Source organism: Cynocephalus volans, chromosome 6 (genome assembly GCF_027409185.1).
Source record: "Cynocephalus volans isolate mCynVol1 chromosome 6, mCynVol1.pri, whole genome shotgun sequence".
NCBI lineage: Eukaryota > Metazoa > Chordata > Mammalia > Dermoptera > Cynocephalidae > Cynocephalus > Cynocephalus volans.
In genome coordinates, this window is record NC_084465.1 from 114,226,164 (window position 1) to 114,248,013 (window position 21,850).

The 21,850-nt window shown below is 45.1% G+C and overlaps 1 protein-coding gene across 3 annotated transcripts; it reads left to right on the plus strand.

Annotated features, from left to right (window-relative positions):
- The first annotated feature begins 1,625 nt into the window (after window positions 1-1,625).
- CLN3 (CLN3 lysosomal/endosomal transmembrane protein, battenin) lies at window positions 1,626-11,788 on the plus strand. 3 transcript variants are annotated; one of them, XM_063099708.1, is made up of 16 exons: window positions 1,626-1,722; window positions 1,899-2,024; window positions 2,178-2,256; window positions 3,398-3,494; window positions 4,917-4,988; window positions 5,400-5,479; window positions 5,603-5,688; window positions 6,175-6,247; window positions 6,330-6,473; window positions 7,292-7,404; window positions 8,346-8,392; window positions 8,475-8,543; window positions 8,640-8,695; window positions 8,839-8,932; window positions 11,181-11,321; window positions 11,423-11,788. In XM_063099708.1, exons 2-16 carry the CDS (start codon window positions 1,976-1,978, stop codon window positions 11,540-11,542), a joined length of 1,320 nt encoding a protein of 439 aa, XP_062955778.1. In that variant the 5' UTR covers window positions 1,626-1,722; window positions 1,899-1,975; the 3' UTR covers window positions 11,543-11,788. The 3 variants fall into 3 exon arrangements, with proteins under 3 accessions (XP_062955778.1, XP_062955777.1, XP_062955779.1); XM_063099707.1 differs by lacking the exon at window positions 1,626-1,722 and having other exon boundaries at window positions 1,763-2,024; XM_063099709.1 differs by lacking the exons at window positions 1,626-1,722; window positions 2,178-2,256 and having other exon boundaries at window positions 1,763-2,024.
- The last annotated feature ends 10,062 nt before the right edge of the window (window positions 11,789-21,850 follow it).

A 21,850-nucleotide genomic window follows, 5' to 3' on the forward strand; every position in this document is an offset into this window, starting at 1 on the left:
ATGACCGTCCCCACCCACCAAGATAAGCCAGTCTTCCCCGGGACCCAAGACACTTCCTCTTCCCTCATCTCTCCCTGACACATCCCCACCCCAGGCCCTGCCCACTCCCCCCAGTGCCCACAGCAGCCTCCACCTCAGGCGGGGAAGTGGGTGTGCATCAGGTGCACGTGTAGAGCCAAAAGCCAAGGGGGAGGCCAGAAAGAAAATAAGTGAGAACAGAAGACCTCAGCATTAGGGATGGGGGAGGGGGCATGTGGCGAACTCAAGTGACTCAGGTCTTACATCCACACCTCAGCCATTTCCGTCTCCCCTAAGCCACAGCCACTCTGTGAGAGGAAGCTGGGGTTTGTGGTTCCTGTTTTGCCTGGGGACAAGAAGTGGGACTGAGGAGGGGGCTGGTGGGAGCTCTGGCTTCTCATTTCAGCGTCATTAATTCTTCCCCAAAGGGACAAAGAGGCTGATTGGTGGCTCCAACGCCTATCCCCTCATCTGTGGTTATTCTTGCAAAAGAGAACGTGGCTAAACTTTGTATTGTGGTTATTTGTGTCTACCTCCCACTCTCCTGTGAGTTCCTTGACGGCAGACGCCATGTATGAAACGCTGCTTAATTTCTAGAGCCCTGCATGGGTAGTGGGACCCCATTTTTCTTTAGTTGAGTGACCTGGGAAGCGCCCCACAGGGGGCACATTGCAAACAGCAGCCTGGGGATGGGAAAGAGCTGACAGGGGTGGGCATAGGCTGTTGGAAGCCCATAGTAGAGATTAGCAGGGAAGGACGTGGTGAAGAGAATCCAAGATGCCGCTTTGCCGCTTTATCGCCTAGAGGAAAGTAAGGGAATGACTTCCTATTTAGGACTATGTGAAGTGACCTTGATTTATGTCTCTTCCCCTCCCACCTTCCCCCGCCCCTCTTTCCTAATTTCCAATTAGGGCAGTTGGATCAGATCACAGAATCAGAATCTCAGGTTTTACAATCAGAGGGTCTAAGCACCCATGACGGAGGCAGGAATCCTGCAGCAGCCTGTTCAATGGCTCCCTGCCTCCGGAGCTGTTTTCGCTAAATGGGTCTCTAAGGTCACCTTTAGGTCTAACTTTGTATGATCGTCAGTAACTTTTTTTTCTTTTCTTTTGGTACCTCGTTTGTCTCATGTGTAAATCCAGGGGTTAGACTACTTTCGTGAAATTGTTTGGTTCTAGGATAACTTGGGAAAGGGGACCTCAACACCTGGGATACCGTCGATAGATAATTCACGAAATCTCCTTAGATAGTTGCTATCTTTATTACAGGCGTCTACAACAATTTTTAAGGGCAACAGATAGGAGTAAGAGCAACCTAAAGCTCGTCGTCTTTATTCACATCCAGGAACACTTCTGTCGCTAAAGTAACCAAGTGGCCATCTTTGTTTCTGGCAAGGAGGGAGCTGAAGCCGCTCGCAGCCATGACTAGTGCTGGCAGAATGCCGTCACAGCCTCGGGCGCCGATAATCTGACGTCACGGCTCTATTTGCTGATCCCGCCCTCTCCAGTTTAAAGCCAGCGGTTCCTGGGTTCTCTCGGCTTCTTCCTTTCCCACGCCCCGAAGCTGAGAAGGCCTAAGCGAAGATGGAGAGAGGACCCGGAAGTAGGGAGGACCTCCGAGCACGTGATGGAGGCCCCGCGGATGCTGTCACGTGACGACCCAAGCTGCCGCTCCTCGGTACGGAACGCTCCGCTGCTCTTAAAGGTACAGGCGGCAGGGCTCCAGCTCTAGAGGGGGCGGGAGCAGAACCCGACGGATGGGGCGTGGGAGGGCGCGAGATGGAGCCCGGGGCTCGCCTGAAGGATCGCGGGGCGCGAGTGCAGCATGTCTGCCGGAGCTGGGACCGGCAATGGGGCGTTGATCCTTCCCACTTGTCGCAGACCCTCGTCCGCCGCGTCGGAGCTAACTCTGAACAATCTCTGACTTCGGACCCTTCGGGGAACCTGAACTTGATGCCATGGGAAGCTGTGCGGGCTCGCGGTGGCGGCGCCTTTCGGATTCCGAGGGTGAGTATTACGGCCCGCCCTCAGGGAGTGACTACCTCTGCCCTGCGACCCACCTGAGGGCTGTGGGCGCTGCCTCCGCCCCGGGAGGACACCGTGGGGCCGTCGTGCACCTGAGAGTGGGGTGGAGGTCATGCCCTCTTCTCTCCCTACCAGGGGAGGAGGCCGCCCCGGAGCCCCGGGCCCCTCAGCTGGACCATCAGGGTGCCCACTGGAAGAACGCGGTGGGCTTCTGGTGAGTGGCCTGAGAGTTGAGCAGAAGTAAAACGAGGGTGGGAAGAAGGAAGCGACAGGAGAAAGGGGGAAGAAAGGGTTTAGCTACAGAAAGGAACTGAATCCACAAATGCTTACTGACTGGTTTCCCAGAGGCCGCCTGTACACCTTCCAAACTCCACTCATTTACCTACCACCTTCACGTTTTGGCCAGATCCTCATACCACCTGTAGGATTATTTACTTCATGTTTTTCCCCCCACCAATTCAACCTTAAAGTTTTTAAATGCACGTATTTTAAAAAAGAAAACTTTAAATCACTACTTCAAGTGGAAAACCATATTTTCCTAATGCAGGTTTTAATAAATGCACTATTAAATCCTGTTAAGCGGTCATGCATCCACCTTCTAAAATCACTCAAATACTGAGCCTTGGGAAATACTTCTAGCATTAACCTGAACATCGAGGACTTAGGTGGCAGATTGGGTTGGAAGTGGCTTCCCATGTGACTCTACGGAAAAGTCACTTAACCTCTCTGAGTCTCGGTTTGCTCCACAGTAAAATGGGATGAGTAGTGGTACCACTTAATGAAGTAGTGACTGTGGAAAGGACACTTAGGAAATATTGGTGCTGGGCCCAATGTTCTTCCCATCACTGAGCGCAGCTCTAGGAAGTGAGACTAAGCAAACAAGACCCTTCGTGGATCGTGAAGAGCTTTGGTATTATCTTGTTTTGATCCTTTCAGTGCTCTGTGAGGTTGGAGAGAAATTTGTATCCCCATTTTACACACAAGTAGACTGAGACCACTAAAGTAAGAAGCAGCAGAGTTGGGGCCTGAACATAGTGCTTTGGGATTTTTTTTACTGTACCACAGTACATCAGGGATGAGAAATGTCCCAGGAAATGAATTGTAATGGGAGCTCAGAGGAGAGAGTTCAAGGATAGCTTCCGGAAGAGATCTTGGAGGTTGGAAGTGAACCTGTCTGTGATTCCAAAGCCCCTATTTCTGACCCTAACACTGAATGAAGATGGATCTGGTGATAGAAAGAAAAAAAGAAGGAGGTGATTGAAGGGTACAGGTAAGGGGGAGGTTTAGTGCAGGGACTGTGGATGGATTGGATTGTAGGCCTGAGATAAAGTTAATATCTGTCCTGCTCATTCCAGGCTCCTGGGCCTTTGCAACAACTTCTCTTATGTGGTGATGCTAAGTGCTGCCCATGACATCCTTAGCCAGGAGAGAGCACCTGGAAACCAGAGCCATGTAAGTGACCCCTTCTCTACCACCACCACCACACTTAGTTCCTATGAGAAGACGAGGGACCCACCCTGAGGCAGAGGCCCTCTTGAAAAACTCATGGAATGGGGTGGCCAAGAGGTGGGGCAATAGGGCTAAAGTTCCCAGTCCCCCAGACCCTTTTTTTTTTTCTTCTAAAAGATGACTAGTGAGGGGATCTTAACCCTTGACTTGGTGTTGTCAGCACCATGCCCACCCAGTGAGCTAACCGGCCATAACCGGCCATCCCTATATGGGATCCGACCCCGTGGCCTTGGTGTTATCAGCACCACACTCTCCCAAGTGGTGGCCGTGGTGTTATCAGCACCCCCCTCCCCCAGACCCTTTAGAGCAGGAATGGCCTTTAAAAGATCAGTGGGTGCCGGATTTGCAAATTCAAATGTTGACTGGGTGGGACTATGGTCTATGGGAGGGTTTCTTAACCTGGACCCTGTTGACATTTTGGGCTGGATGATTCTTGTGGAGCTGTCCTGTGCATTGCAGGATGTTTAGCAGCATCCCTGGCCTCTACCACTAGATGCCAGTAGCATACCACCCAACCCCCAGTTGTGACAACTGAGACTGTCTCCAGACATTGACAAATGTTCCATGGTGGGGGGGTGTAGCCCCTGGTTGAGAACCACTTGTCTGTGGTGAGATGGATGGTCTGTGCCCCATCCTAGGGGAGTAGCCACCATCTTGCAGATCCAACAGGGAATTTGGTCCAGGATCAGATTTTTTGGAAACCCTAAATTTTATATGAAAGCTCTTGTGTGTGTTACCCAAAGTCCATTTACAGCACCATCTTTGGCCTGTGAGCCATTTCCATTATATGGAAAACCCCTCTGTATTAGCACATTACATTGCTTATAACAAAATATCTGATAGTGGGTGATTTCTAAAAAAACAAAATTCATTGCTTACAGTTTCGGAGGCTGGGAAGTCCACAGTGCAGGGAACACGTCTGGTGAGGGTCTTGGTGGTGGCAATAGTGACCCAGGGGTCTCACATGGGAGAAAATGGCAAAGCAGACATAGTTCCTCATGCACTGTCCTTTTAAAGCCCTCGGAACCACTCCCACTATTCCAAAATTGGATCAATCTACTCACAAAGGTGCAGTTCTCACAATCCAAACACCTCTCCAAGGTCCCACCTTTCGATTACCATAATAGCATTTCCCACCCTCAACAGTTACAGTAGGAATTAAGCTTCTAATATACGAACTTTGGGGGGATACAGTTCATTCAATCCACACCACCTTTTGTCATGCATATAGAGTAACTGAGGCCCCAAAAGGCCAGTGCTGACCCAAAGCCATCCTTTAAGTGGAAGCAGAGCCAAGAGTGGAGCCAGACTATGTTTGTCTACCTCCTGCCTCCCTGGGTGAAAGGCTTTCTTCTCTCCTGTCAGGTGGACCCAGGCCCAACGCCCATCCCCCACAATAGTTCATCTCGATTTGACTGCAACTCTGTTTCCACGGCTGTGAGTACTAATCCAGTTTTCTCCTGACACAGGCTCTCTGTGTCTGTAGACTCCACCACTCCCCATCCCAACCCCTCAGCACCCAGCTGGGACTGTCATGACTGGGACCCGCATATTCTGAGCCCTTTCATGTGTTGCATATATTAGCTCATTTAATCCACACGACAGTCCTAGGAGCTAGGCACTGTAATCACCCCATTTTCCAGATGAGGAAACTGAACCTCAGAGATTGTAAATGCCTTAACACACAGCTAAGGAGAGGCAGAGCTGGGACTTGAACCCCGATCTTCTGACTCCAGAGCCTGTATTTGTAGCAGGTCTAATTGGCTGGCCCCTGTCTTTTCTTGGCCACTGGGTTGTGAGGGTTGTCTGTGGGAAGGTCTGGGGTCTCACTCTGCTCTCCCGTCCCAGGCGGTGCTCCTGGCAGACATCCTCCCCACCCTTGTCATCAAATTGCTGGCTCCTTTTGGCTTTCATCTGCTGCCCTACAGGTCTGGGTGGGACCTGAGATTGGGGAGGCTGGCTGGGAGGGCAGAGGAGGTGGTGGGAGGGCTGGGGGAGCTGAGAGCAGAGGCTGACCACCTTCCCCCTCCCTGCCCACCTCTCACCCTCAGCCCTCGGGTTTTGTTCAGTGGGGTTTGTGCTGCTGGGAGCTTCATCCTGGTTGCCTTTTCTCATTCAGTGGCAATCAGCCTGTGTGGTGAGTGTGCGGTTCTGTGTCAGGTGGGGGAGCCCAGAGGAACCACAGCCAAGCATTTGTGGAGGGCCGTCTCCCCAGCTTCCCAGAGGAAAAGGGATTATTGCCGTAACCCTCAGAAGCCTGCTAGGACTATCACAGAAGAGATGGGAGAGGAGGGCATTTGGGAGGGGTAGATGGTGGAGGAGATGGGTGGATGGATGGGGATCGAGAGGAGCAGAGTCACCAAGACTCTGTGATGGGTTGAGGAGGTGTCGGAATGAGTTCTTGCTCATGGTTTGGTAACTAGGAGGACGGAGGTACTGTTTTGGGAGTGGGCACATGGAGGAGGGGGTTGGCTCTTCTTCAGATCTGGAACCCAGCCTGTCCAGGGCGTCTGTTTGTAGCCCCTCTGAGCGGATGCAGAGGAGGCCATGGTCAGACACCTTAGGGGACCAGGGCTAGTGGGGAATGGCTGGGCATGGCCATCTCCGTGCTTCCTCCTCCCAGGTGTGGTCTTGGCTAGCATCTCATCAGGCCTAGGGGAGGTCACCTTCCTCTCACTCACCGCCTTCTACTCCAGGTAAGCAGGCAAGCAAGGAGCACGGGGAGGCTGTCCCACTGCTGGCTGTGCCCTCCTGAGTACTCTGTGTTCTCCTCCTCAGGGCTGTAATCTCCTGGTGGTCCTCGGGGACTGGGGGAGCAGGGCTGCTGGGGGCACTGTCCTACCTGGGCCTCACCCAGGCTGGCCTCTCCCCCCAGCACACCCTGCTGTCCATGCTGGGTGTCCCTGCCCTGCTGCTGGCCAGGTGAGCGGCCCTGGGCTAGGAGGAAGAGGGATTCGAGGAAAGAGAACTTGATCATGATCCCAATCTTCAGATCCCTACAGCTTTGTTATGAGGGGATGTAGATTCAGGACCCTTGCCCTGGGTTTGAGTCCTGGAGCTGCTGCTTGTCAGCTGTGTGGCATTAGACAAGTTGGTTCACTTCTCTGACCCTCGGTTTCCCCCTTCTCAAGGGGTGGTAGTTCTTGCTTTCCTGGAAGGTGATGAGCGGGAATTGTTCGGCACAGTGTGGCTCTTGAGATGATCTGACATGAGGCAAGGGTGGACTTTGTTTTATTAGTTCTGTGTATGTTTTCATGCATATTGGGAAAAAAGTTTAACTAACCAGTTAAACCTGGACCTTCCAGATTATTGCTTAGGACAAGCTCAAAGTGAGTCAATTTAAAGGAAAATATTAAGTAAAAAATATTATCTACAGAAGGGATGTGGATATGGCAAATTATGTGAAGCCAGATCTTAAGTGACTAAAAGTTGGGGCATTCTGGCCTAGCACAGAGTGGACATACAATAAACAGTAGCTAGAACGAGTGTTATAATAATCATAACTGAAAACAGAACTGACTGATTAAAATGAGCAGGAGACAAATTCAGCTCTGAAGAAGCAAGCATTTTTCCACATCTGGAGCTCTCCAGCATGGGGTTGGGAGGGGAGTGCCTTAGAGGCAGCAAGCTACTGTACTGATGTGGAGGGACCCCTGGGAGGGCATGACCTAGATGGCCTCTGGGGGCCTTTACAAACCAGCAGGGCTCTTTGACCCTGTCTTCATTCTGCCCACTCCCAGCTATTTCCTGTTGCTCATGGCTCCCAAGCCCCAGGACCCTGGAGGGGAAGGAGAGGCAGAGACATCAGCCCGGCAACCACTGATAGGCAGTGAGGCCCCGGAGTTGAAGCCAGGTGGGAGACATAGACCTCAGAGAGGTCACTTTCTCTCTCTGGGTTTCAGTCTTTACATCTCTATGATGGACACAGCCGAGAGGGGAGGGGGTCACAGTAAAAGCATTTCATCTGTTCCAGAAACACTCATTGAGTACTCATTGAAACACTCATTACCTTGTGCCAGGCATTCCGGTCACTGGGGGCACAGTGGTGACCAAGACGAGGAAATGAGACAGATTTGTAAACAAATAAATGGGTCAGAAACAAGTTCTTTTCACATATTGTTAATCACTGGGAGAACATAAAACAGTGATGTGACAGAAGATGACAGTTGGGGGTAGACGTAGAGGGGTTCTATTTTAGAGAAGGTTCTTCTTTAGAGAAGCCTTCTTTTTTTTTTAAAAAAAAGATGACCGGTAAGGGGATCTTAACCCTTGACTTGGTGTTGTCAGCACCACGCTCACCCAATGAGATAACCGGCCATCCCTATATGGGATCCGAACCTGTGGCCTTGGTGTTATCAGCACCGCACTCTCCCGAGTGAGCCATGGGCCGGCCCCTAGAGAAGGCTTCTTGAAGAGACAAAATTAGGGCTGAAACTTGGCGGACAGGGAGACAGCCCTGTGCACATCTTGGTGAATGGGGTCCGGGCAGAGGGAACAGGAAGTGCTAGCCCTGCTGTGGGAATGAGCTTGGATGTTCTAGAAATGGAGAGAAGTGGGCAGGTAGACAGCCATTGAGCTGCACAACAGCCATGACGGTTAACTCTTTTTTTTTTTTTAATTGTGGTAAAATATATACACAACATGAAGTTTTCCACTTTAACCATTTTTACATGTGCAATCCAGTGGCATCAAAGCCCAGTTCATTCTGTCGTGTTAATCCTCATACCCGGTGCCCCTTGGCCGAGTCTTCAGAGTGGAAACTTCACCTGTCCCTCTCTCCCTGTTCACCTGCAGGCTCCAGCCCCAACCTCTCCCTTCAGGAAAGGTGGACTGTGTTCAAGGTTCGGATGGTGGCTGTGGTGTGTCCCCTGTGGATGGTGCCTGTCTTCCTGCCTCCCACTTTATATCTTCTGACTCTTCTAGGGCCTGCTGTGGTACATCATCCCCTTGGTCCTGGTGTACTTTGCCGAGTATTTCATCAATCAGGGACTTGTGAGTGATGGGGGCTGGGGGAGGTGTGTGGAACTAGGGATCGGGGTTGGGACCCACACATTCCTGTCTATCTCCCCTGTCTGGTCTTTGCTGCAGTTTGAGCTCCTGTATTTCCGGAACACATCCCTGAGTCACGCTCAGCAATACCGCTGGTAAGAGGATGAGGGTGGGTGGCAGGACAGTCCCCTTGATGATGGGGACTGGGGTTGGGGGGGGGCCACCCTGACCAGTAGGCACCTGGGTGGAGTGAGTAGGTACCCAGGGGAGCTTCCTCCCACTCCGTGCCCCACCTCAGGTACCAGATGCTGTACCAAGCTGGCGTCTTTGCCTCCCGCTCTTCTCTCCGCTGCTGTCGCATCCGCTTCACATGGGCCCTGGCCTTTCTGCAGGTACCAAGCCCCTGCCCCTCCCGCACTCCACTCCCACTTTGGATCCCAGCTTCCCCACTCCCCACTGCTTCCTTCCTTCAGCAGGAAGTGTCTATTGTACACTATCATTTCTTTTTTCTTTTGGTGGCTGGCCGGTATGGGGATCCAAACCTGTGTCCTTTTTGTGCTATCATTTCTAAGCACGGAGAACCGAAGGCCAGCGGGGCTGTGTGTAAAATGTGTAGCCTCAGAAGCCAGGCAAGCCTGGGTACAAATTTCAGCTTGTATACTCAGCTGGGTGACTTAGGGCAGGTCTCTGAACTTCTCTGAGCCTCAGTTTTCTCATCTATGTATCAGGTATGGCCAACATCTATTTGTCAGGGCAGTTATAAGAAATAGAGATAAGAAGAATGGAAGAACAAGGTTTTTGTTGTGTTTTAATCATTCTTTTAATGATTATTTGCATTTGCCTTATGCAGAGAAACAGACTTTCCAATAACGCTTCTAACTATAAGAAAATGTACAGTTCTTTTATTCTCAATGGTTAATTAAAGTGAATCAGTGACATTGTAGTTAATTGGTAATTTATCTCAAGGCTGGTGAGCAAATTCAACTACCCATGGAAACAGTAGCCTACAACTTTAAGTGCTCAAATAACTGTTCACCACAACAGTCTAAGAAAAGGAGTTTCACGTACCCAGTGTTCTTGTTTCATGGTTACAAGTCTACAGTCCCTGAAACAAACCTTCAACTCTTACAGGAAAGTCCTTTACCCTTAAAACTTAAGAACTGAATTCTGTGATAACAAGATAAAGTGTAGATTACACTTTAATGTTATGGCAAAAGCATGTAAATATTCTCTAACCTTTATCCCTTTTTATCTAAGCAGTACTGCCAGTCCAGAGCTTTGTACTCACAAAGTCCCAAATTGTTATGCCAACAATTCGCAACTCAGGATCCTTCTAGATGCTGCTGAAATGTGTAGCTTGTGATTTTAGCTATAATTTTAACCAAGGCTGTTTCATAGAATTAGGGCTTACAATTATTTGTTTCCATTACAGAAAGTGCCTAGTCTATCGCCACAGATTAAAATGTTTGTAGTGTTTCACCTGTTACATTAGTATTACCAGGGTGTGTTTTTTTATGTGTGTGGCTGACTGGTACAGGAATTGAATCCTGGACCATGGTGAGGTGTGTTCTTTATTTTTTTTTATTTTTCAATTTTTTAATTTAATTTAATTTTTATTTATTTTATTTTTTGTTTTTCTTTTTGAGGTGTGTTCTTTTTAACGTAGATCTCTTAGCCCATCTCAGACTTACTGCATTAGGTCCTCTTGGGGATGGGGGGTGGGGTGGGCAGATTGAATGGTGTATTTTTAACAAGATCCCCAGGTGATTCTTATGTCCCTGCAGAGTGTGACCTGCCAGGTGGTGGCCTACACAGTAGAGAGACAACACAATATGCACAGGGCTGGGATAGCAGCATCCCCTGGAGAGACCTGCACCCTTGGGTGGGGGTCAGGGAGGCTTCCTACAAGAGGTGGGAACATCTAAACCAGAGTTTCTCAGCCTCAACACTCTTGACATTTGGAGCCAGATAATTCTTTGGGGGGTGGGGAGACCTGCCCTGTGCATTGTAGAGTGTTTACCAGCATCCCTGGCCTCAACCCACTAGATGCCAGTAGCAATCCATCCCCCTTCCCCCAGTTATGGCAACCAAGAATGCCAGAAATGCCTCCAGATGTTGCCAAATGTCCTCTGAGCAACAAAATCATCCCCGTTTGAGAACCACTCGTCTCAGTACAATAAAAGGTGGGGAGGGGACTCTCTATGCAAGGAGCCCTTGGGAGGAGAAAATGAGATTACAGAAGTGGGAGTGACTCTGATCCGAGCTGAACCATGAAAGGCGACATGGAGATCCCAAGTAAGGGAAGGAGGACTAGCATTCCAGGGGGCAGGAGTGATGGGAGCAAAGTGGGGAAGGGGAATGAGCCCTGCCAGGTACAGGGTGCTGCGGGCAGTAGGGAGAAGGCCTACCCCAGGTTCCAGGGTTCGCTTGGCCAGGCTCCACTTAGCCAGGGTTCGCTTGGCCAGGCTCCACTTAGCCAGGCTCCACTTAGCCAGGCTCCACATTGGGATTTTACCCAGGCCTTTCAGCCCTCTCCCCCACAAACTCCCAGAACCAGGGGCTGCTGGATGGGATGCCTGGCCTCCCTTCCTGCCCTGCTGTGGTCCCAGGCTCAGCCCTGCCCTCTGCCTCTGCCCACAGTGCCTCAACCTGGTCTTCCTGCTGGCAGATGTATGGTTCAGCTTCCTGCCAAGCATCTACCTCGTCTTCCTGATCATTCTGTATGAGGGGCTTCTGGGTGGCGCGGCCTATGTGAACACCTTCCACAACATTGCCCTGGAGGTCAGCACCAGCTGGGCGAGGGCCACGGGTATCCTCTCTGGGGAAGTCTGGGGTGGGGATATCTAGGTTTGAAGCCTGACCCCTGCTCTCTGCCCTCCCAGACCAGTGATGAGCACCGGGAATTTGCCATGGCAACCACCTGCATCTCTGACACCTTGGGAATCTCCTTGTCGGGGCTCCTGGCCTTGCCTCTGCACGACTTCCTCTGCCACCTTTCCTGACCCTCAGGCTCCCTGGGACACAGAACACACTGACTTGTGGGCAGGCGGGCAGGCCAGACACCCAGGCCCGCCCCAGAGCCCATCCACAGCTCTGCTCCACCTTCCCCCAGGGCTGGGGGTAGGGAGGTGCTAGGGCCTGGCTCCCCCTGCAAACGTGGCAACCAGTGTCTCCCACTCCCAATCTGGTCTCAGGGAGCTGCTGCTTGGTATTATGCCCTCTGAATAAAAGCCTATTTTATCCAGTGACTTCTCGTGCCATTTTTCTCTCTGAAAAAATAAAAGTTTCTTTTACTATAAATGTAAGATAAGCCCACGTTAGAATATATATATAGAAGAGCATAAAAAAAGCATTTCAGCAAATTTCTGCCCAGTCTTTGAGGCTTTATTTATTAATTCATTCATTTGCTGTATGGCACAATCTATATACTTTTTTCCCCAACATGAAAGTTTTCAAACAGAGAGGTTGAAAGGGGGGCTGGACTAGAGTCCAGCATTTTTTACAGTCCTTTTCTTAGGTGCAATTTACATATGGTAAAATGTACAAATCGTTACATACTTTGCAGTAGCTGGGGCTGACTGAGCAGTGTTTCCTGTAACTCATTGTTGCCATCTCTACCATATTTGTCATATCTGTGCCTAACAGTACTTTTATCTACTTCATATTTTTCATTAAAGCAACTGACTTTTAATATGAATTCAGTTATTTTGAACGGAAACAATTGCTATAAGAATCATGAGTTTAAAATGCTAGTTATAGGGTCGGCCCGGTGGCTCACTTGGGAGAGTGCAGCGGGTTCAGATCCTATAAAGGGATGGCCGGTGCGCTCACTGGCTGAACTTGGTGCAGACCACACTGTGCCAAGGGTTGCTATCCCCTTACCGGTCAGAAAAAAAATAAAATAAAATGCTAGTTATATATTTTTTATGCTATACATTCAATAAATATATAACTCTTGGAATTTAAAATAAACATCCAGGTACCCCAGAGACTATGCCATCACTGTCAGTGATGTTTGGGGACACTGCTCGTGGAAACAGGATGGGCTTTGGAGGTGGAGGGACCTGACTTGCTGGTCCTAGCTCTGCCATTCACCAGCTCTATGAGTTTTGGCGAGTCCCTTCACCTCTTTGCACCTCAGTTTTCTGGTCTGTCGAAGGAGGACAACAATCATACCAACACTTCATAAGGTACTTGTGGGAATTATATGAGATCATGGGAAAGCCTAGTCAACACTCAATAATTGTCAGCTCTGATCATGCTAGGATCTGAATCCTGCCTTTTACCTTTTATATTGCATTATGCCAGTGGTTCTCAAACTTGAGTGTACACCAGGAGCTTGTTAAAATACAGATTGTTGGGCCCACCCCCAGGTGGCCTCTGATTGAGGAGGCTGAGCTAGGGACCAAGAACACTCATTACTATCACAGTGGTGCTGACGCTGCTGTTCTCAGAACTACACTTTGAGAGCCACCAAATTATGCTTTTTCTTTAAAAATTTCTTTATATAGGCCTTTTTTTCATTTCAGTTCAACAAACTTTTGATTATCTTCTACAGGCCAAGAACTTTTTTTGCCATGGCTAAAAAAATAGGTTTTGTTTTGTTGGGTGTGTAATTTTCATTGCAATGGATCTTTACAACTTCTTCAGTCATCGTGTTAATGTTGGCCAAATACTTAGCTTGTTTCCATTTGTTATTATTATTCAAAATAACCCTTTGCGAGTTAGATTATTCTTTATAGTTAGGACTATTTCTTTAGGAGAGATTCTCAAAAGTGGAATCTGTAAGGATGAGCACTTTCAGGTTGTTGGTATGTAACCACGTTGTTTTCTGTAAGGTTTTGTTTACCAGGTTACACACACCTCTGTGTGTGTGCGTGCGTGTGTGTTTCATAGCATCCTCCTAAGCATTGGGTATAATCATTTAAAATTCTTTCCTAAGTAAATGAATGAAAAAGTATTCAACATTGATTGTTTTAAAAATTATTTTGAACTACTTTATTGAAATAAACTTTACATTCCATACAATTGGTTTTCACACGTAACCTGAGCATCCTTATGTGCCATGCTAAAAAAAAAAGAAAGAAAAGGAAAAAAATGGCCTGCCAGTTAGCTCAGCTGGTTAGAGTATGGTGCTCATAACTCCAAGGTCCAGGGTTCGATCCCTGTACAGGCCAGCTGTCAAAAAAAAAAAAAAAAAAAAAAGATATGTGTGACCGTCACCACCATTTTAGAACACCATCATCACCTCAAAAAGAAATCCTGAACTTGATATCCATGTGTAGAAGGATGAATCTAGACCTGTATCTCTTGCTGTATACCAAAGTCAACTCAAAATGGATTAAAAACTTAAGTATAAGACCTAAAACTACAAAACTCCTAGAAAAAAACATTGGGGAAACATTTCAGGATGTAGGACTGGGCAAAGGCTTTATCAATAAGATCTCAAAAGCACAAGCAACAAAAGAAAAACAAATGGATTATATCAAACTAAAAAGCTGCTGCACAGCAAAAGAAACAATCAACAGAATGAAAAGACAACCTACAGAATGGGAGAAAATATTTGCAAACTATACATACAACAAGAAATTAACATTCAGAATATACAAGGAACTCAAACAACTTCACAGTAAAAAAATAATAATAATAATCCAATTAAAAAATGGACAAAGGAGCTGAATAAACATTTTTCAAAGAAAGACATAGAAACGGCTAACAGGTACATGAAAAAATGCTCAACATTCCTAATCAGAAAAATGCAAATCAAAACCATGTTGAGATATCATCTCACTCCAGTTAGACTGGCTATTATAAAAAAGAATAACGAATGCTGGTGAGGATGTGGAGAAAAGGGAAATCCTCCTACACTGTTGGTGGGACTGTAAATTAGTGCAGCCATTATGGAAAACAGGATGGACGTTTCTCAACCACCTACAGATAGAACTTCCACACTATCCAGCAATCCCACTGCTGGGCATATGTCCAAAGGAATGGAAATCATCATGTCGAGGGGACACCTGCACTCCCATGTTTATCGCAGCTCTGTTTACAGTAGCCAAGATATGGAACCAACCTAAATGTCCATTGACGGACAACTGGATAAGGAAAATGTGGTATGTATGCTCAATGGAATACTACTCAGTCATAAAAAAAGAATGAAATTCTGCCATTTGCAGCAACATGGATAAGCTTGGAGGAAATTATATTAAGTGAAATAAGCCTGGTACGGAAAGAAACACCACATGTCCTCATAAGTAGGAGCTAAAGAAAGAAGGAAGGAAGGCAGACCACAATAAAATGTTGAACTTTCAGAAGAAGAGAACAGACCTATAGTTACTAGAGGTGGGAAAGGGGGAGGGAGGGGGGGTTAGGGGTAATTTGGTAAAGAACATAAAGAATAATTATGATTTGTAATGATGAACATGCTAATAATATTGATTTGATCATCACATACTGTACACAAATACTGATAGTCAACTCCATACCCCATAAATAATGTATAATAAATAAATAAAAATTTTAGAAAAAATAAAAAGAAATCTGTATATCCTATAGCTATCCCCTGCCTACTCTTCCAATCCCTCACTGTCCTAAGAAACCAACAGTCTACTTTCTGTCTCGGTAGATTTCCCTATTCTTGGCATTTTGCATGAAAGGAATCATGTAATATGTGGTCTTTTGTGTCTGGCTTTTTTCACTTAGCTTAATGTTTGCAGGGTTCATTCATGTTACACATTCCTTTCTATGGCTGAATATTATTCCATTGTATGCATATACAACATTTTGTTTGTCCATTTGTTGGTTGAGGGATATTTGAGTTTCCATTTTTTGGCTTATGGTAAATAATGCTGTTATAAACGTCAAATTTTTGTGTGGACGTGTGTTTTTCATTTCTCTTGGGTAATATCTAGGAGTGAAATTTCTGGGACATTTGGTAACTATAGTTTAATCCTTTAAGTAACTGCCAGACTGTTTTCCAAAGTGGCTGCACGATTTTACATTTCACCAGCAGATATGGGAGTTTTAATTTCTCCACATCCTTACCGATACTTCCCATTTTCCTTTTGTTTGGTTGGTTCGTTGGTTTGGCTTTTGTAATAATATAGCCATTCTAGTGATTGTGAAGTGGTATCTCATTGTGGTTTTGATTTGCATTTTCCTGATGGCTAACAATGTTGAACATCTTTTCGTGTACTTAATGGCCACACTTATATTTCCTTTGAGAAATGTCTTCAGATCCTTTGCTCATTTTTAAATTGTATTATTTGTTTTGTATTTTTGAGTGTACAAGTCCCTTATAAGATACATGATTTGCAAATATTTTCTCCCACTCTGTGTGTTGTCCTTTTACTTTCTTGATGGTGTTCTTTGATACACAAGTTTTTTATTTTGATGAAGTCCTTTTCATCTATTTTTTTCTTTGGTTCCTTGTGCTTTTGGTGACATATCTGAGAAACCATTGCCAAATCCAAGGTCATGAAGACTTACCCCTATGTTTTCTTCTAAGAGTTTTATAGTTTTAGCTCTTACATTTAGGTCTTGTTTCATTCTAAGTTAGTTAGTTAGTTTGTTTGCTTGTGGTGTGATGTAGGGGTCTGTAAAGAGAAGAATTAATGTAGCAGACTCAAACCACTAACTGAACAGGACTACTTGCAAGATTGGCCGTTGGCTGGAGTCTGGGAATTTATACTTCAGGAGGATCCCCACCCTTGACTGATTAGAATGGCTCGGTGTGCCTAAACTGTTTGCCCAAACAGTATGGTTCATGCTGAACACCTGCTTTCCTTCTGGGAGTCTGGAATTTGGGTACATGCTAGGCAGAGGGCCAATGCAAGTAGCCTCCAATAAGAAGGCTGGCATTGAATCTCTAATCAGCTTCCCTAGTTGGGAACATTTCACATGTATTGTCACAAATCATTGCTAGGGGAATTAGGTATATCCTGTGTGACTCCACTGAGACAGGACCCTTGGAAGCTTGTCTGGTTTCCCCAGGACTTTGCCCCATATGCCTTCCTTTTCCCTTTGCTGATTTTGCTTTTATTTTAATAAATCATAGCCTTGAGTATGACTATATGCTGAGCCCTGTGAGTCTTCCCAGCAAATCAGTGAAACTGGGGGTGACCCTGGGGACCCCCAACATAGGGTCCAACTTCATTCTTTTGCATGTGGATATCCAGTTGTCCCAGCACCATTTGTTGAAAAGACTTTCCCTATTGATTTGTTGTGACGCCTCGTTGAAAATCAATTGCCTGTAAATGTGGGGTTTTATTTCTGGAATCTCAATTAGATTCCATTGGTCTTAGGTCTATTCTTTTTTTTTTTTTCTGGTAGTTGGCTAGTATGAGGATGTGAACCCTTGACCCTGATTGAAATGTGGCTCAGGAACTGAACTTTTAATTTTATTTAATATTAATTAGTTAACTTAAATTTAACAAGCCACACGTGGCTATTGTTTACTACACTGGACAGGGCAGGTCTTGAACAGTGGTTCTCAGTGGGATGGTACTGCCCCTTAGGGTCATTTGGAAGTTTGTCTGTGGGGTTGTTCAAAGTCTACCAAGAATCTAACAATATGTGCCAAGAATCTAACTTCATTTTACATACGAACCCAATGTATTTCTTGTGTGGTTTTAATATGCACTGAATTTTTCAGAAATTCAACCATCATGTTGCTATGGACTGAATGTTCGTTCCCCACACACCAAATTCATATGTTGAAGCCCTAATCCCCAGTGTGATGGTATTTGGAGGTGGGCCATTTGGGAAGCAATTGGTGTTAGATTAGGTCATGAGCATGAGGACTTCATGATGGAATTAATGCCCTTATAAAAAGAGAAAGAGACAGGAGGTCTCTCTCCCCACCATGGGAGGATATAGCAAGAAGGCTGCTGTCTGCAAACCAGAAAAATAGCCCTCATCAGACACAAAATCTGCCAACACATATATTGTAGACTTCCCAGCCTCCAGAACTGCTAAAAATAGCTGTTTGTTGTTTAAGACACTCGGTTTATGGTATTTTGTTATAGTGGCCTGAGATGACTAAGACATCATGTACTTTAAAGGAAGATTTTATTTTGTTTTATTTGAATCTTTTTATTTTGTTTTGTTTGGATATTCACCACGAACTGTTCACTATATTTGGAAAATCCCTTCATTGAAGGCAATACCCATTGTTTTCCAGCTGCACTGTAGCTGCCTCATTCACCATGAATCTAAGTATGTATAAAAATGCTAAGTAAAAAAAAAGATTGGGCCGGCCTGTGGCTCACTCGGGAGAGTGTGGTGCTGATAACACCAAGGCCCCAGGTTCGGATTCTATATAGGGATGGCCGGTTCGCTCACTGGCTGAGCGTGGTGCTGACAACACCAAGTCAAGGGTTAAGATCCCCTTACTGGTCATCTTTAAAAAAAAAAAAAAAAAAGATTAAAAAAACAGAAAAATGCTAAGTATATATACACATACTTATTTTTAAGTGTCAAATATACAGAAAAAGTTCAACATTTGTTCATGCTAGAATTGTTTTTTCATAAATCCAACCTGTCATTGTAAGTAGGTGCAAATATCTGGCAACTTCTTTATATCTTCTAGGAAATCATGTCTCAGCATTTACATATTTAAATACAACTTTCTAATAAAAATATTTTCCTTTTTTCTCCTTAATAAGTTCACTTAGAGCATGGCAGTATTTACTGAAGCACAATGTATACTCATTCTATTACCCAGCTATCTTACTCAAAAGGATAAGTATTTACGTCCACAAAAATATTTGTATAAAAAAGTTGATAAAGCTTTATTTATAATAGTCCCAAACTGGAAACAATCCAATCAACAGAATGAATGCATTGTGGCACAGTCATACAATTGAAGACCATTCAGCCATCAAAACAAATGAACTCTTTTAGCAGTACATGTAACAACATGGATGAATCTCAGAGGCATTATGGTTAGCAGGAGAAGCCAGATGCAAAAGAGGACAGATATACCTTATAATTCTATATATACAAAGCTCAAGGGCTGGCCAGTTAACTCAGTTAAGAGTGAGGTGTTATAACACCAAGGTCACGGGTTCAGATCTAAGTACTGGCCAGATGCCAAAAAATAAAACAATAAAACAACAAAAAAATGCTCATGTTATGTTTGGCTCCAGTTACAGAGCTTAGTAATGCTCATAAAGGAAGAAATCCTTAGGTTTTCTTTAGTCAGTTGCCCTCATTCCCATCTATTCTGTCCCCATGGCCAAGTTGCATCAACTCAAAAATGGTTGGAGTCTAGCTCCATAACAACACAGCTCTCAACAGTTCAAATGGCTGTGGAGTGACGTTTGGGTTGGAATATAGGCTATCAATGTGACCTTGGGCAAGTCACACAGCCTCATAGGACATCAACATCCTCCTCTCTGAAAGGAGACAATAATGCCTGGCTTGCAGGATTATTGTGAATATGTATTTATTTGGCAGCTGGCCGGTATGAGGATTATCGTGAGTATTTAAAAGAGGCAGTCACCGATAGCAGTATGAGGAAATACTTCTTATAGTGTGCCATATCATGGAACAATATTCCGTCACTAAAGACAATGAGACAGATCCATATGCATTGATAGAATGAGCTGCAAGGTATGTGAATAATGAAATAAGATGCAGGAAAAAAGAGTAGGGATAGGGATATATATATATATTCCAGATCTCTCTCTCTCTCTCTCTCTCTGCCTGCCCTATATATATATACACATATACACATAAATAATATCCTTATCTATATAATCCTTATACATATATAATACATAATCTACATCCTTTCATATATTTATATGGGGGGGAAGAGACATCAGTAAGATGACACTATAAACTGATCATTGTGCTTGCCTCTGGGGAGAAAAGCTGAGAACTGGACGTCAAGGGTGGAAGGGAAATTTATTTTTCCCTGAATATTCTTTTGCACCATTTACATTTTGTAATAATGTACGTGTATTATTTAAAAATAAAGAGAGATCATTCATACCACTATCTGACATATGCTGAATACTTTAAAGATATTTGTGGATGTACAAAGAACCATGTTCATTAAGTAAGATTTCCATTTATCTAGCATGTCTCAAGTGTATTTTTTTCTTTCAAAAAAAAAAAAAAATGAGCCACAGCAAATGCAGTATGTGATATACTAAGTTTTGACAATGCTGCGTAGGTTGTGGGTTTTATTAGAATAGTTTATTGATGTTTATTAGAATAGTCTTGGGCTGGCTGGTCAGCTCAATTGCTTAGATTGTGGTATTGATATCAGCAAGATCCAGGGTTTGATCCTGTAACTGGCCAGCCTCCAAAAACTAAAAACATAAAACAGTTTTTATTCTTGTCTCTGTGTTTGAAATATTTCACAATATTAAATAAAATTTAAGAAGCCTCATGGGCAGTGCCTGGAGGGGATACAGGAAGGGAGTCTGGGTGGGGGGGGGGTCTGGTCACATTCTGTTTCCTGCCATGGGCACTGGTTACACAGGTATGCTTGTTCTGTAAAAACTCACCAAGATGGGCACTTAGGATATCACTCAGCTGAGTTTATGTCATACTTCAATAAAAACTTTACTGAAAGAGTCCCCTTCCTGTTAAATTGAAAATTTTCGTAATGGCTTCATAAAGGATTAGTAAAAAATTAAGAATTTGACATGATCTTGTCTTTGCAAATGATTAGGGTCTTGGGATAATGGGAAACCACTTTAAAATCAGTAGCTTTTACTTCAGTACAAACTTGCATTTCTTCATTTTCAGTGACATTGATCTTCATCTCACTCAACCTCTTTTATCCTTTACCTTAGCCTCCCTTGGCAATTTCGGTGCATTCAATTTCTGTTTTGGGAAGTGAAGGGGATGATGTCAGAACTTAGTGGATCTGCAGGGAGGAGAGAGGGAGGGAGGGGGAAAGAGGGAGAGACAGAGAGAGAGACAAAGTGACAGAGAGAAAGGGAGAGAGAGAGACAGAAAGACAAAGAGACAGAGAGGAGAAGGGGGAGGAGGAGAGAGGAGGGTGAACAGAGGTGACAGGCAAGGGTTTGTAGAGGCCTTGCCACATTTTAACCCCAATACACCAGCCAGTGAATGTGTCCTGAGTTTTTCTTCCACCAGGATTTTGTTTATACTGTTTCTCTACCTAAAATTACCTCCTTCTTTCCCCCCAATCTGCTAATTCCCACTCTTCTTTCAGGGGAGCATTGTGCCTCTAATGCTAAACACAGGGCCAGAGGAGCAGCAAATGCTGAATGAATGAAACCATCTTTAAAAAATGTAAAACAGTCCCTGTGCTAAAACCACTCCTAAGGCTTCGGCTTCTCCAACCTGCCTTGATTTTTTTTCCCTCTCTCCCCACCTGGATTTAAATCCACACACCCACAAGGACCTGCATGATCTAGTATTGTGTACTACTATACTATTAATGCCTTGCCCACTTTATCAATAGCACACTGGCCTTCTCTTTATTCCTAGAAGGTGGCCAAGCTCATTTCTGCCTCAGGGCCTTTGCGCCTATTGGGAACGCTCTTTTCCCTAACGACCTTCCCTATGGCTCTCTACTTCCTGTCATTTGGATCTCAGCTCAAATATCATCTCTTCAGAGAGGTCTTGACTTTCCTATCCAAAATAATCTTTCTGTCTCATCAGTCACTTTAATGTATTTTTTTGTTTATTTGTTTTTATTACTTTTTAAATTAGTTTTCTATTTCTTTCTTTTTTCATTTTAATGTCTTTATGGTACTTATTGCTCTCTGGAATTATATTTTATTCGTTTACTTGTTAATTATGTCACGTCACTGGAATGTGAGTTCCTTGTGGAATTAGGAACCTTTTATGTTTTGTCTGAGACATTGCTTGTTCATAATTAATGCTCATTAAATAACTATTTGTGGAATAATGAATGAATACTCGCTTATTTTGGACAAGGCACTGTCTTAAATGCTTCACATATACAAAATCATTTTATTTTCATAACACACTGTGAAGTACGTGCTATTATTGCCCTTATGTTGTAGCTTGTGGAGACCGAAGCACAGAGTTAGGAGCACGAGCAGCGGATCTGGGATTCGAACTTAAATTGTATGACTCTTTAGATTCTGATTCCACCGTTCAGGAGTGAGGCCAGGGTTTCTGTGTGTTTTGAATCATGACACCAAAGAACGGTCGGTCTTGTGAAGCCTCCCGCCACGGTCGTAGCGCCCTGTTACGCAGCTTGTCTCCGCCCCTGTGTGGCGCGAAGGCTGCTGGGATTTGTAGTCGCCCAATGCAGTTGGTCGGCGTTTCCCGGGAGTGACGTCAGGTCCCGCCTT